Here is a 15,697-nt window from a genome sequence, read left to right as displayed (position 1 = left end):
ATGTCCATGGATTATATTCTGTTATTATGTACACGGATTATATCCTGTTGTGAAATGTTGACTGTATTGCTTAGATTAATACAGCGTTTCTCTTTTTCTTTCCTGTGGCCCTTGTGTCATAGTGTTTGGCCCCTTAGTCACATGCTGTGGCCCCTCATTTATGCAGTTTTCACCTGTGATCCCCATGGATTACCCTGGGGGCGGGCAGGGAGTGTCATATGATCCCCTGAAATGTTAAACCAATATATATGCTTTGAAGTTAGAAATAATAAGATGATGTGATCTATGTTGAATATAAGCAATTATCTGGAAAATCAGACTGCCACGCAGTGAGAGTAATTTGCTTTTTTTTAAACTGTATTTAACCACATATTTTATATTTTGCTCCTGATTTTTCCTAGTTGGTAAATGATATTAATATGTTTGTTAAATACAAGGTATTACTTAGATTCAAGCAAAACAGATTAAAGTCTTTTTTTTTTTTTTTTTTTTTTTTTGCTTTTTGGGTCACACCCTGGGATGCTCGGGGCAGGGCTGACTCCTGACTCTGCACTCAGGAATTACTCCTAGTGCTGCCCGGGGGACCATATGGGATGCTGGGAATCGAACCCGGGTCAGCCGTGTGCAAGGCAAACTCCCTACCCGCTGTTCCATCGCTCCAGCCCCAAGGTCTTTGTTTTTAAATTATTTTTTATTTTGGTTTTGGGGCCATACCTGGCTGTGCTCAAGGCTTACTCCTGGCTCTGTGCTCAGGGATCACTCCAGGCGGGGCCTGGAGACATACGGGGTGCCAGGATCAAACCTGCATTGGCTGCACGCAAGGCAAGTGCCCTGCCCGCTCTGGATCCCTCTATTAACTTATAAATAGGAAATTCATTAGCCAGTTTTCAGCTCACCACACATTTCTCTCAAATCTCTACAGGGTTTTTGTTGTTGCTTTGAAAGGGGAGTATATGCTTGCCTGAATAAATTCTTTGACTAAGTGAGTGTTCTGGTGGAAAATAATTGATTAAATGACACTGGAATGCAGAATTATATTTGTCTGCAATCATTTAATGGTCTAGACTGAGAAAGATGGTTTTTCCATTTACTTGATATTTCGGGTTAATTTCATAGCTTTGATCTTTCCAACAAGATTGAGATTACTTGGGGAAATTGTATGGTAAAGTAGATTACTATTTCTTATGATATATAGAGTCATTTACATACTGACATATTTACAGAACTCTTTCAGCTTTTTATAGAGGCTTTTTTTTTGGGGGGTTTTGTTTTTTGTTTGTTTGTTTTTGTCTTGGGGCTACACCTGTCAATGCTCAGGGGTTACTCCTGGTTCTGTGTTCAGAAATTTCTCTGGGGTTATGTTCGGGGAACCATATGGGATGCCAGTGATCGAACCCGGGTCGGCATTTAAAATTTTTTTTTTTTTATCACACCTTGCGATGCACAGGGGTTACTCCTGGCTCTGCACTCAGGAATTACTCCTGGCCATGCTGGGGGACCCTATGAAATGCTGGAATTGAACCCAGGTTGAATGTGTACAAGGCAAACGCCCTACCCGCTGTGCTATTGCTCCAGCCCCGGGTCGGCGTGTTTTTATTATCTTATAAGTAATTCATAAATATCTCATTCTTTGTTGCTTGCTTACATTTGCGTTATTCTGAAAGCACTGCATTTTCTCTTTCTCTGTTTGAATCTAGATTACTTCTGATTCTAAGATATGTGTGCCAGACTTACCCAGTCCTGAGGAGGCCGACAAGTTAGCAGTACAGAAAGTGTCCACAGCTGACTACAAAGAAGTGAATTTGGAGTCAGAAAATACACTGGACCAACACACATTTTCTTTCCCTACCTGCCGCATCAGTGAGTCTGTGAAGAATTTAATGGAGCTTGCCTATCAGACATTACTAGAGGCGACAACCAGCAGCGATCAGTGGTAGGACTTTTGAATCACCCTAAAGTGCTGTAATTTGGGTCAGAGAAATAGCCCGGCTGATGGGAGCATATGCTTTGCATGTAGGAGCCCTGAGTTTAATCCCCTGAGCAGGCCAGGAAATGTTGCAGAGCACTGAGCTGGGAGTAGCTTTTGAGCACAACAGGGTGTGGCCCCAAAACCAAAAAGAATAAATAAAAGCTATCATTTGGCAAAAGGAATATCTATGTAAACTATCTTTTGTTTTGTTTTGTTTTTAGCTTTTTGGGTCACACCCGGCAATGCACAGGGGTTACTCCTGGCTTTGCACTCAGGAATTATTCCTGGCGGTGCTCCGGGGACCATATGGGATGCTGGGAATCGAACCCGGGTTGTCAGCATGCAAGGCAAACGCCCTACCTGCTGCGCTATCGCTCTAACCCCACATTTTTAAAGAAAATTAGTTGGAGTACTTTGAATTTTCTTATTTCTTTTCCCCCTAGAAATAACATGAATTGTTATTTGTAGTTAACATACACTTATGTAGTGGACATACGTGTTACAGTTGGCATATACATATTGACGTATACATGACATGTGAATGATGAACAAAATCATTTACTTTTTTTAATCACATTTTATCAACAAGCTGTTATACTATTTTTTAATGTGAATTAAGTGGTTTTTACATGGTAAAGTGCATATAAAGAGCTTAGAATATTACCTAGAGAATGATTAATATGCTTTTTATTCTTGGTATTAGTGGTAATTTTTATAGCCCTATCATCTGTTTCAGTTTGGTCTGTCCCTTTAGCTTAGCTTTTACTTTCCCTGTGGAAACCCAGGCCTTAGTTAACTTACATTGTAGCTATTTTCAAGCAGTAGTAGTTTGTTGTGTAGCCAAATGAAGAATGGAATGTACCAAACATTTGATTTCATCCTTTCAAGATGTTGAGGTTATATTCAGGATACTTCAAGTTCTATTCTGCAGCCCTAACTGAATTTCTGTTTAATACACGTTGAATTTCTGTTTAATAGAATCTCTTAGACTAAAGCGAGTAGACATGACAGACTGCTGATTGCAGGAGAGATTTACAAAAAGCTTTATTTCTTTATTTGGCTTTTGGGGCCACATCAGGCAGTGCTCAGGGCTTCTTCCTGGTTCTGTACTCAGGGATCACTCCTGGCAGGCTTGGGGGACCATATTTGGGAATCGAACCCAAGTCAGCCATGTGCAAGGCAAATGCCCTCCTGGCTGTCCTATCGCTCCGGCCCTTACAGAAAGCTTTGAATTTGAATTTCTGTGCAGCAGTTTTCACTTCTTGTGTCCATAGTAGAGGATGATTTCAGCTAGGGTGTGTGGTGATCCAGTTGCATCTCCACACGGGCTTCCAGAGTCTAAGGGATTTTTTTTTTGGAGGGAGGGGCTGATGTCTCAGGTGGGCTCACTGGGCCTGTCTGGCACATTCAGTAATCCTCTGCCAGTGGGGAAGGACAGTTTAGTGACGGGGCTTGATGATATGGAGCTGTTTGGGCCCAACTGGGTCGAGAAGGGCAGGGACCAGGGTTTGATCTTTGGTGCCCCAGGTTGTTCCCCAGGAATGATCCCTGAGTGCAGAGCCAGGAGCATAGCTGAGGGTACCCCCAGTGGCATCCCCTGGCCCCCACAAAGAACCCTACTGTGCTGAGAGAGCACTGGGGCCAGGCGCAGTGGGGTTGGGGTCTCCAGGGTCATAGATGAGAGGACTTGGTGGATTTTGGGGTGCTGCAGGTTGAGCCGGGACCTGTGCCCCCAGAGCACACGCTCCTGGCTCTCCTGGACCACCTTCCCAATCTAGAGTTTGAGTTTTTATCTCCACATGCAAACGGATTGCTGAATTTCACTCTCATGTTTAAAGGACATATTCCCAAGATCCTTTAAGGAAGTGTATTTACAGGCCCGTCCAGTTTAAAGTAGAAGAAAAAAACACATATAGCGGTGTTTTCTTCTTCTCATATTAGTCATCTCAAATGCACCAGACCAAAAAGTTAGAGATGCAAGGCAATATTTTCTAAACTTTTTTTTTTTTTTTTTTTTTTTTTTTTTTGCTTTTTGGGTCACACCTGGCGATGCACAGGGGTTACTCCTGGCTCTGCACTCAGGAATTACCCCTGGCAGTGCTCAGGGGACCATATGGGATGCTGGGATTCGAACCCGGGTTGGCCGCGTGCAAGGCAAACGCCCTACCCGCTGTGCTATCACTCCAGCCCCCTATTTTCTAAACTTTTTTGACACCATAGAAGACCAAATAATACTCTCATAAACTAATGTCTATTGGCATTCTTCCCACTAAAAGCAGTAATTATTGAACTGGATAGATTAAGAATACAAATATAGTACAAGAGTCCACTTCCCCATTATTAAACTGTAAAAAGCAACCTATGTGGCAAATAAAAATGAAATAATTTAATCAGATGTCATAGTGATCAGATAGTAACAGCATCGGAGGGTGTATGTCAACTGTGACTTCACTCTCTAAATATTTGTGGAATTCCTGTGCCTTTTTCCAGGTACAGAGTTAAAAGATACCCTTAAGTAGAAGTGAACTATACAAACCTTCTGTTTGCCCTAAGTGCATTTTAATAAGACTCCTCAGGTATTCTAAGGCCAGATTTAAAGGGCAAAAAAAAAAAAACCTCGAGGTTAGATTCTCTCCTAGAGTTGTTGATTCATCTCCTTGCTTTGGGGTGGGAAGGAGAAAAGGTGAAAGCTGAAAGTCAGCCTGATTTTAAAGAACCCGGCGAATGCCTTTATTGATACCTTGCCCTTTGCCGAGCGCGTCAGCGACGGGTGACATTTGCCGGAGGCTTAGCGCCAGTTGTTACTGAAAGGATGGGGTACTCGGGGCACCAGCAGAACACAAATTGATAAATGGAAAAGAGGTTTGGGGTTGGAGGCATTGCTGTTTAAATTATTAATGGACCTAGGTTTTCAGGACTGCGATCTGGTTAATAAATGGCAGTTGAGGCGCAATTTCCATCGTGATTCACAGCATTTCCAGAAGTGGCCTCAGGCTCAGGCATTCTTTGGGACTGTAGATGGAGTTGCTGGCGCTCACACAAGGTGCTCGGAGTTTGAATTCTTTTCCTCCATTTCCTTACATGTTGCTCTTGCATTTGTGTTTTTCTTCTTAGTGCCGTTCAGCTTTTTTACTCTGTGAGGAATATCTTCCATCTGTTCCACGATGTCGTACCAACATATCACAAGTAAGTGCCACAGTGTCCGACTTCTAAAGTGTAATGCCGCGTGTCTAAGATATTTGCAAATCAGGTTAAAAACAGTATAGGGACATGCATCTGTTTTCCCACACACTCATCAGTGTGGAGTCTTTTGGCAGGGTGGGGATGTACGTGGTGGTGTTCAGGGCTGCTTAGACTTCAGTCCCAGCAGTGCTTAGAGAACCGGGTCGTACTCGGTTGGAAACTGGACACCTGCATGAGGCATCTCTCTGGCTCTCCAGGCTAACTTTGAAGGGAATTTATTGCGTCACTGTGTTAGGTTCTCAGTCCAAAGAGTAGAAATGGCGGACCTGCAGATTTCCTTGTCCTCTTTTGTGGATCACTGGGATAAAAACAACCTTACTCAGTTGGGTGGGAGTGAAGCAAGTTGCTTCTTTTTTTTATTTTTTATTTTTATTTATTTATTTTGCTGCTTTTTGGGTCACACCCAGCGACAATGCTCAGGGGTTACTCCTGCCTCTGCACTCAGGAATCACTCCTGGCGGTGCTTGGGGGACCATATGGGATGCTGGAGATTGAACTTGGGTTGGCCGCGTGCAAGGCGAATGCCCTCCCCGCTGTACTGTCTGTCGCCCAGTGATGTGCTTGCTTCTGGCAATACGCAACGTTTAGAGTAGATGAGTAGAGCCTAGAAATACCTGAAAAGAGTAGTAACTTTGGGCAGGAGAGATAGGATGGGGGATAAGGCACTAGCCTTGCATGCAGCTGGCCAGTTTGGTCCCTGTGGTTCCCCAAGCACTCTCAGACGTGATCCCTGAGCACAGAGCCAGGAGTAAGCTTGAGCACCTAATGTCCACCTCTCCCTCCCAAAAAATAAAGAGTAGTCACTTTACACCAACCACCAGACCCCAGTTTAATAACTGGTGATTTCTTTTTCAATCCCTCATCCCAGGGAGAATCTTCAGAAGCTGCCCCAGTTGGCTGCCATTCACCACAACAATTGTATGTTCATCGCGCACCACTTGCTCACGCTGGGCCATCAGTTCCGATCACGTCTTGCTCCCATTCTTTGTGACGGCACGACCACTTTTGTGGATCTTGTTCCTGGCTTCAGGAGACTTGGTAACTGATACCTTAACTTTAGGAAATCACACCTGTAGTGCCGCCTTTTCAGTTTGGTAATCTTCCCAATTTATGTGTGAGGTGATTCAAAATGAGGTGGGGTTCCTGAGCTTCGTTGGCTAGTGGGAGGGATGCAGCGCATTCAATTTGCATGCATTCTTGGTTCCTGGATTTTATAAAGGAGTACCTGCAGTCTCTATGGATGCTTTGCTTTTGCAGAATATCATTTTATGGGACATCAGAGTTCCTGGCTGCATAGCTAGTATGCGCTGAATTCACTAAATTGAAGTTATTTCAATAGAATTGCACGTAATAAGATTTTTATTGTGCCGGTTAGCATTGTTAGTAAGAACTGTCATCCCGTTGCTCATCGATTTGCTTGAGCGGGCACCAGTAACGTCTCCATTGTGAGACTTGTTGTTACTGTTTTTGGCATATCAAATACGCCACGGGGAGCTTGCCAGGCTCTACCTTGTGGGTGAGATAACTCTTGGTAGCTTGCTGGGCTCTCTGAGAGGGGTAGAGGAATCGAACCCAGGTTGGTCGTGTGCAAGACAAACTCCCTACCTGCTGCTCTATCGCTCTAGCCCGCTCCTGGCTGTACACTCAGGAATTACTCCTGGCAGTTCTCCGGGAACCATATGAGATGCCAGGGATTGAATCCAGGTCAGCCAGGTAGAAGGCAAATGCCCTACCTGCTCTGGCCATTCCCCTCCCCCCCATTTTTTTTATAGAAAGATATACAGGAGTACACGAGTAAGTCTTACAGTGGAAAAGGTATTGTTGAAGATACCTCACTGGCTATTAAATGCTGAAGGAAGGGGTTCAGAAACCTAGGAGGCCATAGTTTGCAATGGGAGACGTCATGGTTGAACACTTAAGGGTCTTGTATGCACAAAAATGTCCAGGAAGCAAGCATCCAGGAGTACTGAAAGGCTTTCAATCGGACCGATCTGATTAAAATGTCCAAAGTCAGCCCCACGGAGATAAAACAGGAACCGTAAGAGGATGCCAAAGGGGGAACAAAGCCTCATAGACAAATAATTTTTCTTGTCAGACTCTGGACACTTGGGGAAGACTTATTTCCTGAGAGTGGACTGTGGAGACGCTGGCTAACTTACTAGAAGAAATTAAAAAAGAAAAAAAAGAGGTGTGGCCACACCTGGCAGTAGTTGGGCAGCTCTCGGTGCCGCGCTGGGGCCACACCTGGGCGTGAGGGATCTGCTCTCCCGAGCCTTGGGGCAGCTTGCAGATGTTACTCAGCAGCTGCCTTCCTTTGGGTCGCCCAGCTGCACGCCACGGGCTGGCCTCTCCTCCACTCTGGTTTTGCAGTCGAACAACTTTTAGAATTCTTTTCTTTTCCCTCCCCGCCCCCTCTCCCATCCTAGGGACAGAGTGTTTTTTAGCCCAACTGCGGGCACAGAAAGGAGAGCTTCTGGAAAGATTATCAAGCGCTAGAAATTTTTCCAATATGGATGACGAAGAGAATTATTCTGCAGCAAGTAAAGCAGTCCGGCAGGTGGGCGACCTTAGAACTCTGGAATTTGTCCTCTCTCTTTGGAAACCTGCCCCCACCCCACCCTCTCCTCTTCTCTCTTTCGGTCCTAGGAATTGAACCTTGGTCTTGGGTATGTGATGTGTCCACTTTCCCACGAGTCCCTTTCGCAGCACCACTCCCTTTGGTTTTTAACGGCCCAGAATCTTTGAGGAAGCCTGGTTGATTTCTTACACTCCTGAGGGGAAATCTAGATACCTTTTATGCTTTTGTTTCTGTTCTGTTTGATCAAGCCAATGAACGGGAAACTATATTTCCTTAGTGACTTATCCTTCCAGTGTATTTTCCCCATCTGCTTTACCTGTGGCCAATGTTATCACTTATGGTTGAATATTCCCAGAGGAATTTATTTCAGATTTACCTCACCTTTAAAGAAATTCCTCTTAAGGAAGCACCCAGTTTAGGGATGGAAATCTTAAAAATACGAGCTGTAACGGTCTGTTGCATGTAAATACCGTATTCTTTCGACAGGTACTCCACCAGCTAAAGAGACTTGGAATTGTGTGGCAGGATGTCTTGCCCGTTAATATATATTGTAAGGCCATGGGGACTTTGCTCAATACGGCAATTGCTGAGATCATTGGCAGAATCACAGCTCTTGAGGTAAGAGTTATTAGTTGTCTCACCAGTCTTAAGGCTCAGTTCTTATCCCAGATTGTCACTTTATTAACAAAGGGATGTTGGAATTTCCTGTTTAATCAACAGTGGCAGAAAGAATTGTTCCATGTTGCCTGTCAAACTCAAACTGTTCTTTTTTCCACTTCTGTCTTATTTCTCTCTTAATTTGTTGGAGACTTGCTCATTGCAAGTCTATATAAGAAAATCAGGTTATGGGACCAGAGAGGTAGAGTAGTAGGAAAGATGCTTTCCTTTCATGTGGCCAACCCAGGTTTGATTCCCAGCACTGCAGATGGTCCTCTGAGCACCTCCAGGAGTGGTCCCTGAGCACAGAGCCAATGTGACCTCCCCAAAAAAGGGAATTACACTGCTTCTCTATGTAGTATTTGCAAGTTGTGAATGAAGAGGTTGGAAATTAGGCAAAGTCTCTAAGATATAAAGTGAATGCGGCTTTGTGTAGGTGTCATTGTTTGATCACCTTGTTGCCATTGTTATAAATATGTTGACCCTACAGGAAAATGGCCTAAACTGTGCAGCTGATGCCCCGAATGCATAGACAGGCCAAGCCCTTGTTACAGTATCAGTCTGGTTATGTATCCCATGCTTTGCCAGGAAACTCTGCCACATTCTTCTGGAGAAATAATCTCTTTCATGCAGGAAAATGAAATTATTGACAATCCGTTAAAGCATAATTTGTGTCATGCTAGCTTTAAAACTCTCGTCCGAGAGCTGATGAAATCTTGGGTTGAGTCAGGTAAATAATTGGTTGGAAAATAATTGAATGACTTGAGCCCATGGACAGCCTGTACCAAAGATCTACCATCTCCTGTTCTAAACTGGCCCAATTCTTCTCGTGTTCCCTGTGTGTTAAACTAGGACATCTCAACTGAAGATGGTGATAGATTATATTCCTTATGTAAAACAGTGATGGATGAAGGGCCCCAAGTATTTGCACCTTTATCTGAAGACAGCAAGAATAGGAAGTACCAGGAGGAGGTCCCCGTGTATGTGCCAAAGTGGATGCCGTTCAAAGAGTTAATGATGATGTTACAAGCCAACCTGCAAGAAATTGGGGACCGGTGAGTATCGAGCTTCTCTAGAGACCTTTATCGCTTCACAAGAGTATTCTTGTGAAGAGTATTCTAACATGGGTAGCAGCGCTTTTCCCTGTGCTCTGGAAGCCTGAGAGACCCTTTGCCACTTCGGCCAAAGGGGCTTGTGGTTCCATGGAAGGGTCTGCGGAGGCAGTGTTGCTCTGGCCCCGGGTGCTGGGGATTCTTTGGGCCTCTGGGACTGCAACCAAGTAGTGGCCCAGTCTAAGGCAAGTGTTTTTTGGTTTTGTTGCCTTTTTAAAATTTTTTTTGGTGTCAGGCATCAAACTGGGCTCTCTTGTGTACAAGACGCGTGCGCTTTGCTTTGAGCCACTTCCAGGCCCTAAGATGGGCTTTGAGATGTGAACAGAGAAGAGAGAAGTGACTCTTCTCCGTAAGAGATGATGAGCACCTAACCATTATTTGCTTGACTCACAGTTTCTCAGCGGGGGGCGGTGGGGGGGGATGGATGGAGGGGGTTCTGTTGTTTTAGAGATGAAGCAGTGTGAGCACAAAAAAGGCAACTGATCTGTTTGCTTCAGTGTGGTTTGTCACAGGTTATATATTAGGCTAGTCATAATGGAAGTGTCAGAGTTGTTCTCAGCAAATATTGTCCATTCTGAAACAATGTAAATGAGATTTCTTCTTGCGGGAACTCACATCAATATTTCTAAGTTGCATTTCATACACATTTTTATTTTTTTTTACCTCTTCTCTCCTGCCCCAATTTTTGATTTTTATTGTTGCCTCTAGTAGGTAAGAAAGAAAGCTGTTAAGTATCAGACTCCAGAGGGCAGCAGATAAGAATTTTTCTTTTTGTTATTCTGTAATCTAGTGAAATACCTTATTTTTTTAAATACCTCATACAATTTGTTTTTCTCCCAGAAATTTCAGTAAAGATAATATTCCGTTGAGGGATTTTTCTTTTTTTTTTTTCTTCAAAAATACTACACCTCTTGTCGTATAGCTTAAATATTTTCCCCAAAAGTTATATATAGGTGAAATAATATAATATATAACATTTTCAGGATTTAAACAGAAATAATAAATGTTTGTGTATTTCTTACCACTTAAAGAAAAATTTTGCCCTGCACTTAAAGACCCTCGTGCATTCTCTTCAAATGCTTGCCATCAGAAGCAGCGACTGGCTTGACCTTTTGGTTATTTTCTTGCCTTTTATTTTTTATTTATTTATTTTTTTTGCTTTTTGGGTCACACCCAGCGATGCTCAGGGGTTACTCCTGGCTTTGCACTCAAGAATTACTCCTGGCAGTGCTTGGGGGACCATATGGGATGCCGGGGATCGAACCCGGGTCGGCCGCGTGCAAGGCAAACGCCCTACCCGCTGTGCTATCGCTCCGGCCCCTTTCTTGCCTTTTAAAAACAGTTTTGCCACATTGCATGTATCCCTAAATAATGTAATGTTTAGACTTGCTCATTTTTGAAACATCCTGTAAGTGGAATCTTCTATAATTTTTTTCGTTGTTGTTCAGTTCTATCTTTCGAAATTCATTTCATGGTAGTATATATATTATGATAGTTCATTTTCACTACTGAATTATTTTCTAATCTACTGTCACTCTCACTGTCATCCTGTTGCTCATCGATTTATTCGAGCGGGCACCAGTAACATCTCCATTGTGAGACTTATTGTTACTGTTTTTGACATATCAGTACGCCACGGGTAGCTTGCCAGGCTCTGCCATGCGGGCATGATACTCTCGGTAGTTTGCCGGGCTCTCTGAGAGGAGCGGAGGAATCAAACACGGGCCAGCCGCATGAACAGACATTTGAATTCTGTTTTATCATATTTTTACCAGTATTTGGTATTACTGGTATATCAGGCTTTAAATGGTGTGAAATGGTGACTCATTGTTACTTCAGTTTGTATTTCCTTAAAATCTAATGAAGTTGAGCATCTTTTTTTAAAAAATTTTTTTTTACTCATTCATGTTTCTTCTCTTGTAAAATACCTCTTTAGTTTATAAGGTCGTGAGTGATTTTTTTATTGGAAGTGCTCTGTGTCTTTTGCTGTTGGTTTTTTTGTTTGTTTGTTTGTTTTTGCTTTGCTAGGGCCTCAGACATATATATCGCTTGTCACCTGTAATCCCATTGTTCATCCATTTGCTCATGTGGGCGGGCGCCAGTAACGGCTCCATTCGTCCCTGTCGAGTGCTGTCGAGTATATACACATATATATTTTTTTAATTTATTTATTTTTAATTAGAGAATCACCGTGAGGGTACAGTTACAGATTTATACACTTTTGTGCTTATACTTCCCTCATACAAAGTTTGGGAACCCATCCCTTCACCAGTGCCCATTCTCCACCACCCGTAAACCCAGTGTCCCTCCCACCCTCCCCAATCCCATCTCCCCCCCACCCCACCCTGCCACTGTGGCAAGGCATTCCCTTCTGTTTTCTCTCTCTAATTAGCTGTTGTGGTTTGCAATAAAGGTGTTGAGTGGCCGCTGTGCTCAGTCTCTAGCCCTCATTCAGCCCGCAACTCCCTTCCCCCACATGGCCTTCGACTACAATGTAGTTGGTGATCGCTTCTCTGAGTTGACCTTTCCCCGGAACGTGAGGCCAGCCTCGAAGCCATGGAGTCAACCTCCTGGTACTTATTTCTACAGTTCTTGGGTGTTAGTCTCCCACTCTGTTATTCTATATACCATAGATGAGTGCAATCTTTCTATGTCTGTCTCTCTCTTTCTGACTCATTTCACTCAGCATGAAACTTTTCATGCCCATCCACTTGACTACAAAATTCTTGACCTCCTTTTTTCTAACAGCTGCATAGTATTCCATTGTATAGATGTACCAAAGTTTCCTCAACCAGTCATCCGTTCTGGGGCATTCGGGTTTTTTCCAGATTCTGGCTATTGTAAACAGTATACACATATTTTTTTAATGCAATTTTTTTGGCAGTTAAGATTTTCTGTTGCTTGTGACTCAAGTTATTTATTTATTTATTTAAAAAGTTTTATTTATTTCTTTTTTTTTCTTTTTTTTTTTTCTTTTTTGGGTCACACCCGGCGATGCACAGGGGTTACTCCTGGCTCTGCACTCAGGAATTACCCCCTGGCAGTGCTCAGAGGACCATATGGGATGCTGGGAATCGAACCCGGGTCAGCGGCATGCAAGGCAAACGCCCTACCCGCTGTGCTATTTCTCCAGCCCCTACTTATTTATTTTTGAAGTACCATAATTTACAATACTGTTACATGTCGCTTCATGCTTACATGGCTCCGTACCACATGCACCTCTTCCCTTCACTGTTGTTCCAAAGATCCCTCCCACCTACCACACCACCCCCGGCCCCTCAAGTAACCTCAGTTCTGTCGACTAGCACTTTAGTTCTGTTGCTTTTGGGCATTTGCTTGCTTGATTCTGTATCTTATTTTTCAGAGATTCTTATTTTTAACGATTTTTTTTTAATTCAGAAAGTCCTGATTTGTTTTGCTTGACATCCAAGTGTTTATATCTTTTTTCTTGTTTTTGTTTGCAATTAATTTCCCTTCTCAAAATATTGTGGTCTGTCGAAGATAGTTGATCTGATCTTTGTCATCTTGATTTTGTGGGGATATATTTTGTGACTCACTTTTTAAAAGTATCTACAGAGCCCAAGTCTGTGACTGTATGAGAATGTGGCTGTAATCATGAAGCTGAAGCAGGGCTTGGTATTCATAGAAAGGGAGAACTGTCTTGCCTTCTTAATGTGGTCTCTGCATCTGTGCTGATGAAAAATGCAGTAACATTTGGGTTCAGAGTGATAGTTCAGCGGGCAGGGTTCTTGCCTTGCATGTGGCCAACCCAGGTCCCATTCCCCAGCATCCCGTATGGTCCCCCTGAGCCTGCCAGGAGTGATCCCTGAGCACAGAGTCAGGAGTAAGCTCTGAGCATTGCAAGGTGTGGCCCCAACCCCCAAAATTAGAAACAAAACAAAAATAAAAGCACCACCAAAAAACACAGCAAACAGACAGAAGAGTCAGGGATTAGAGTAGAGATCAGTAGAGAAGGGGGGATATATGGGGATCATTTTATTTCCATTTAAAATGGAGAAATAGGGCCTGGAGCGATAGTACAGCGGGTAGGGCATTTGCCTTGCACGGGTTCAATTCTCAGCATCCCATATGGTCCCCTGAGCACTGCCAGGAGTGATTCCTGAGTGCAGAGCCAGGACTCAGCCCTGAGCATCCCCAGGTATGACCCAAAAAGCCAAAAATTTAAAAAATAAACAGAGCTGTGTTTGAATCTCGCCCGCCATTCAGAGACGAAACAGGAAGTCGAATTTTGTCTTCTGTTTTGCAGGTGGGCAGATGGAAAGGGACCTTTGGCAGCTGCATTCTCATCCAGTGAAGTCAAAGCTTTAATTCGTGCCTTGTTCCAGAACACAGAAAGAAGAGCGGCTGCCCTCGCTAAGATTAAATAGCTTCACCGTCTGGAGAAAGCTGCATCTGACCATGTGGATTCCTTTGTTGGCATAGTTATTCTCTTAAAGATTTCACCAGAACCAGTGACTTGGCATTGTATTATTATTTTTTAATGCATTGATTTTGGTGAGCCAGTTTATCATGGAAGCTTGATATCACATCGTTCACATCACAGTGCTTTACCTCTTGGCCAGTATGAGGCTTTGTTGAAGAACTGGACGTTCAGACATTAAGTAAAGTACCTCAGTTCATTGACTTTATAGTTACCCTCTGTGGAGAAGAAACTGTTAAAGCCGCGTTATTTTATGTCGTTTCCTAGGCCTTGGGGAATTGTGTCCATTGCAAATGTAGACCCTGTTCTTGAGTCAAGGAATCTAGATTTCCACAACTCAGGGTAAAAAATTTATAAGCAAATAGGAGATATATTTTAGAGGGGAGAACACATCTGGCTTTGTGGAAATCAAGGAGGCATTCTTTGCTATTTCTTTCTAATAAATAATAAATAATGCTTTTCAGATAGAGGGTGACTGTCTTCCATGACATGAGAGCATTGACAAGATACCAACAGATGTTACCTTCCATGCTTTTTCTTTGTATTGGCATATGTGACTTTTACAATTTGTGTCTTTTTTTTCCATAACAGTTCCTGATTTTTCATAATTGTTAGAACTTCAACAACTTGATGTTTTTGAAGCATTTTTCTAATCCAACTAAATTCTGCTTTCTTGGGTTGGATACTTTTGCCTTTTCAGTTTCTACTGTTTCTGTGTCTTATCAAAGGGCAAAGACTTTAAATTACCTTTTCCCCCCCAGTTTACATGTTCCCTGAGATGCTAATTCATCTCTCTCCTCTCTCTCTCTCTTTTTTTTTTTTTTTTTTCATCACACCCGGCGATGCTCAGGGCTTACTCCTGGCTCAATGCACTCAGGAATCACTCCTGGCGTTGCTCGGGGAGGACCATGTGGGATGCTGGGAAACCCGGGTTGGCTTGGCAAGGCAAACGCCCTACCCGCTGTGCTATCACTCCAGCCCCTGGGCTCTTTCTCTTAATTCTTTATTTAGTATACATAGATAATCTTTAACTCAATGTTTTGTGTTTTAACTCTTTGCAGCCATTAGGGGTGGGTCTTTTTTTGGGGGCAGGTGGAGTTTGACCCCACCTGGCTCTTATTCCTGGCTCTATGCTTAGGGACCCCTCATGACAGGGCTCTGGGTATTGAACCTTGGTTGGCTGTGTGCAAGGCAAGCTCCCTGCCTGCTGTACTGTCACTCCAGTCCCAAGTTAGGTCCTTTTTGGAGGAAATTTTCAATAGGGCAGTCACAATTCAAAATCCTAAGTACTGGCCCAAATAGAACGCAGTCTCATGCCGTAAAATCTTCAGTCTTCATCTTCTCATTCTTGTTCTGGCCCAGCCTCTAGTCATCCAGATTGCTTCGTTTTTCTTTTTCCAATTTATGGGTCACGGAGGAACTTATAATAAAGAAGCAGAAGAATAGTTTTCTTTTTGTAACAGAACTCAGATGCGGTTAATCAAAGCCATTTGTGTATACCCATCAGGACCTACTAGGAGAACTCACAGGAAAAATAAAATAGAATGATCTGGGCCCAATTTTAATGTTTGGAGAACAAAAACTCTGGAGGAAGGGGCCATTTTATAGGCAAAAAAAGTACCTTTTTGAAAATTCACACAATTCCAGATAGCTTTTCTTTCCCTCTCAGCAATTGATAGACTGGGGAACTGAGGACA

At 43.2% G+C, this 15,697-nt stretch overlaps 1 protein-coding gene across 1 annotated transcript in view; it reads left to right on the top strand.

Moving 5' to 3' along the window:
• The window catches only part of ZW10 (zw10 kinetochore protein), a 28,811-nt gene extending 14,348 nt beyond the window's left edge, over positions 1–14,463 (top strand). Inside the window, exons 10-16 of the mRNA XM_004604703.2 lie at positions 1,698–1,933; positions 5,084–5,155; positions 6,081–6,250; positions 7,639–7,769; positions 8,277–8,408; positions 9,300–9,502; positions 13,827–14,463. Coding sequence (XP_004604760.1) covers positions 1,698–1,933; positions 5,084–5,155; positions 6,081–6,250; positions 7,639–7,769; positions 8,277–8,408; positions 9,300–9,502; positions 13,827–13,947 — 1,065 coding nt within the window. The 3' untranslated portion in view covers positions 13,948–14,463. The remainder of the gene's footprint in view (positions 1–1,697; positions 1,934–5,083; positions 5,156–6,080; positions 6,251–7,638; positions 7,770–8,276; positions 8,409–9,299; positions 9,503–13,826) is intronic.
• Positions 14,464–15,697: the final 1,234 nt, after the last annotated feature.

This window comes from Sorex araneus, chromosome 3 (genome assembly GCF_027595985.1).
Source record: "Sorex araneus isolate mSorAra2 chromosome 3, mSorAra2.pri, whole genome shotgun sequence".
Classification (NCBI taxonomy): Eukaryota; Metazoa; Chordata; class Mammalia; order Eulipotyphla; family Soricidae; genus Sorex; species Sorex araneus.
The sequence above is the reverse complement of the archived record's forward strand: the minus strand, read 5'-3'. Positions and strand labels throughout refer to the sequence as shown.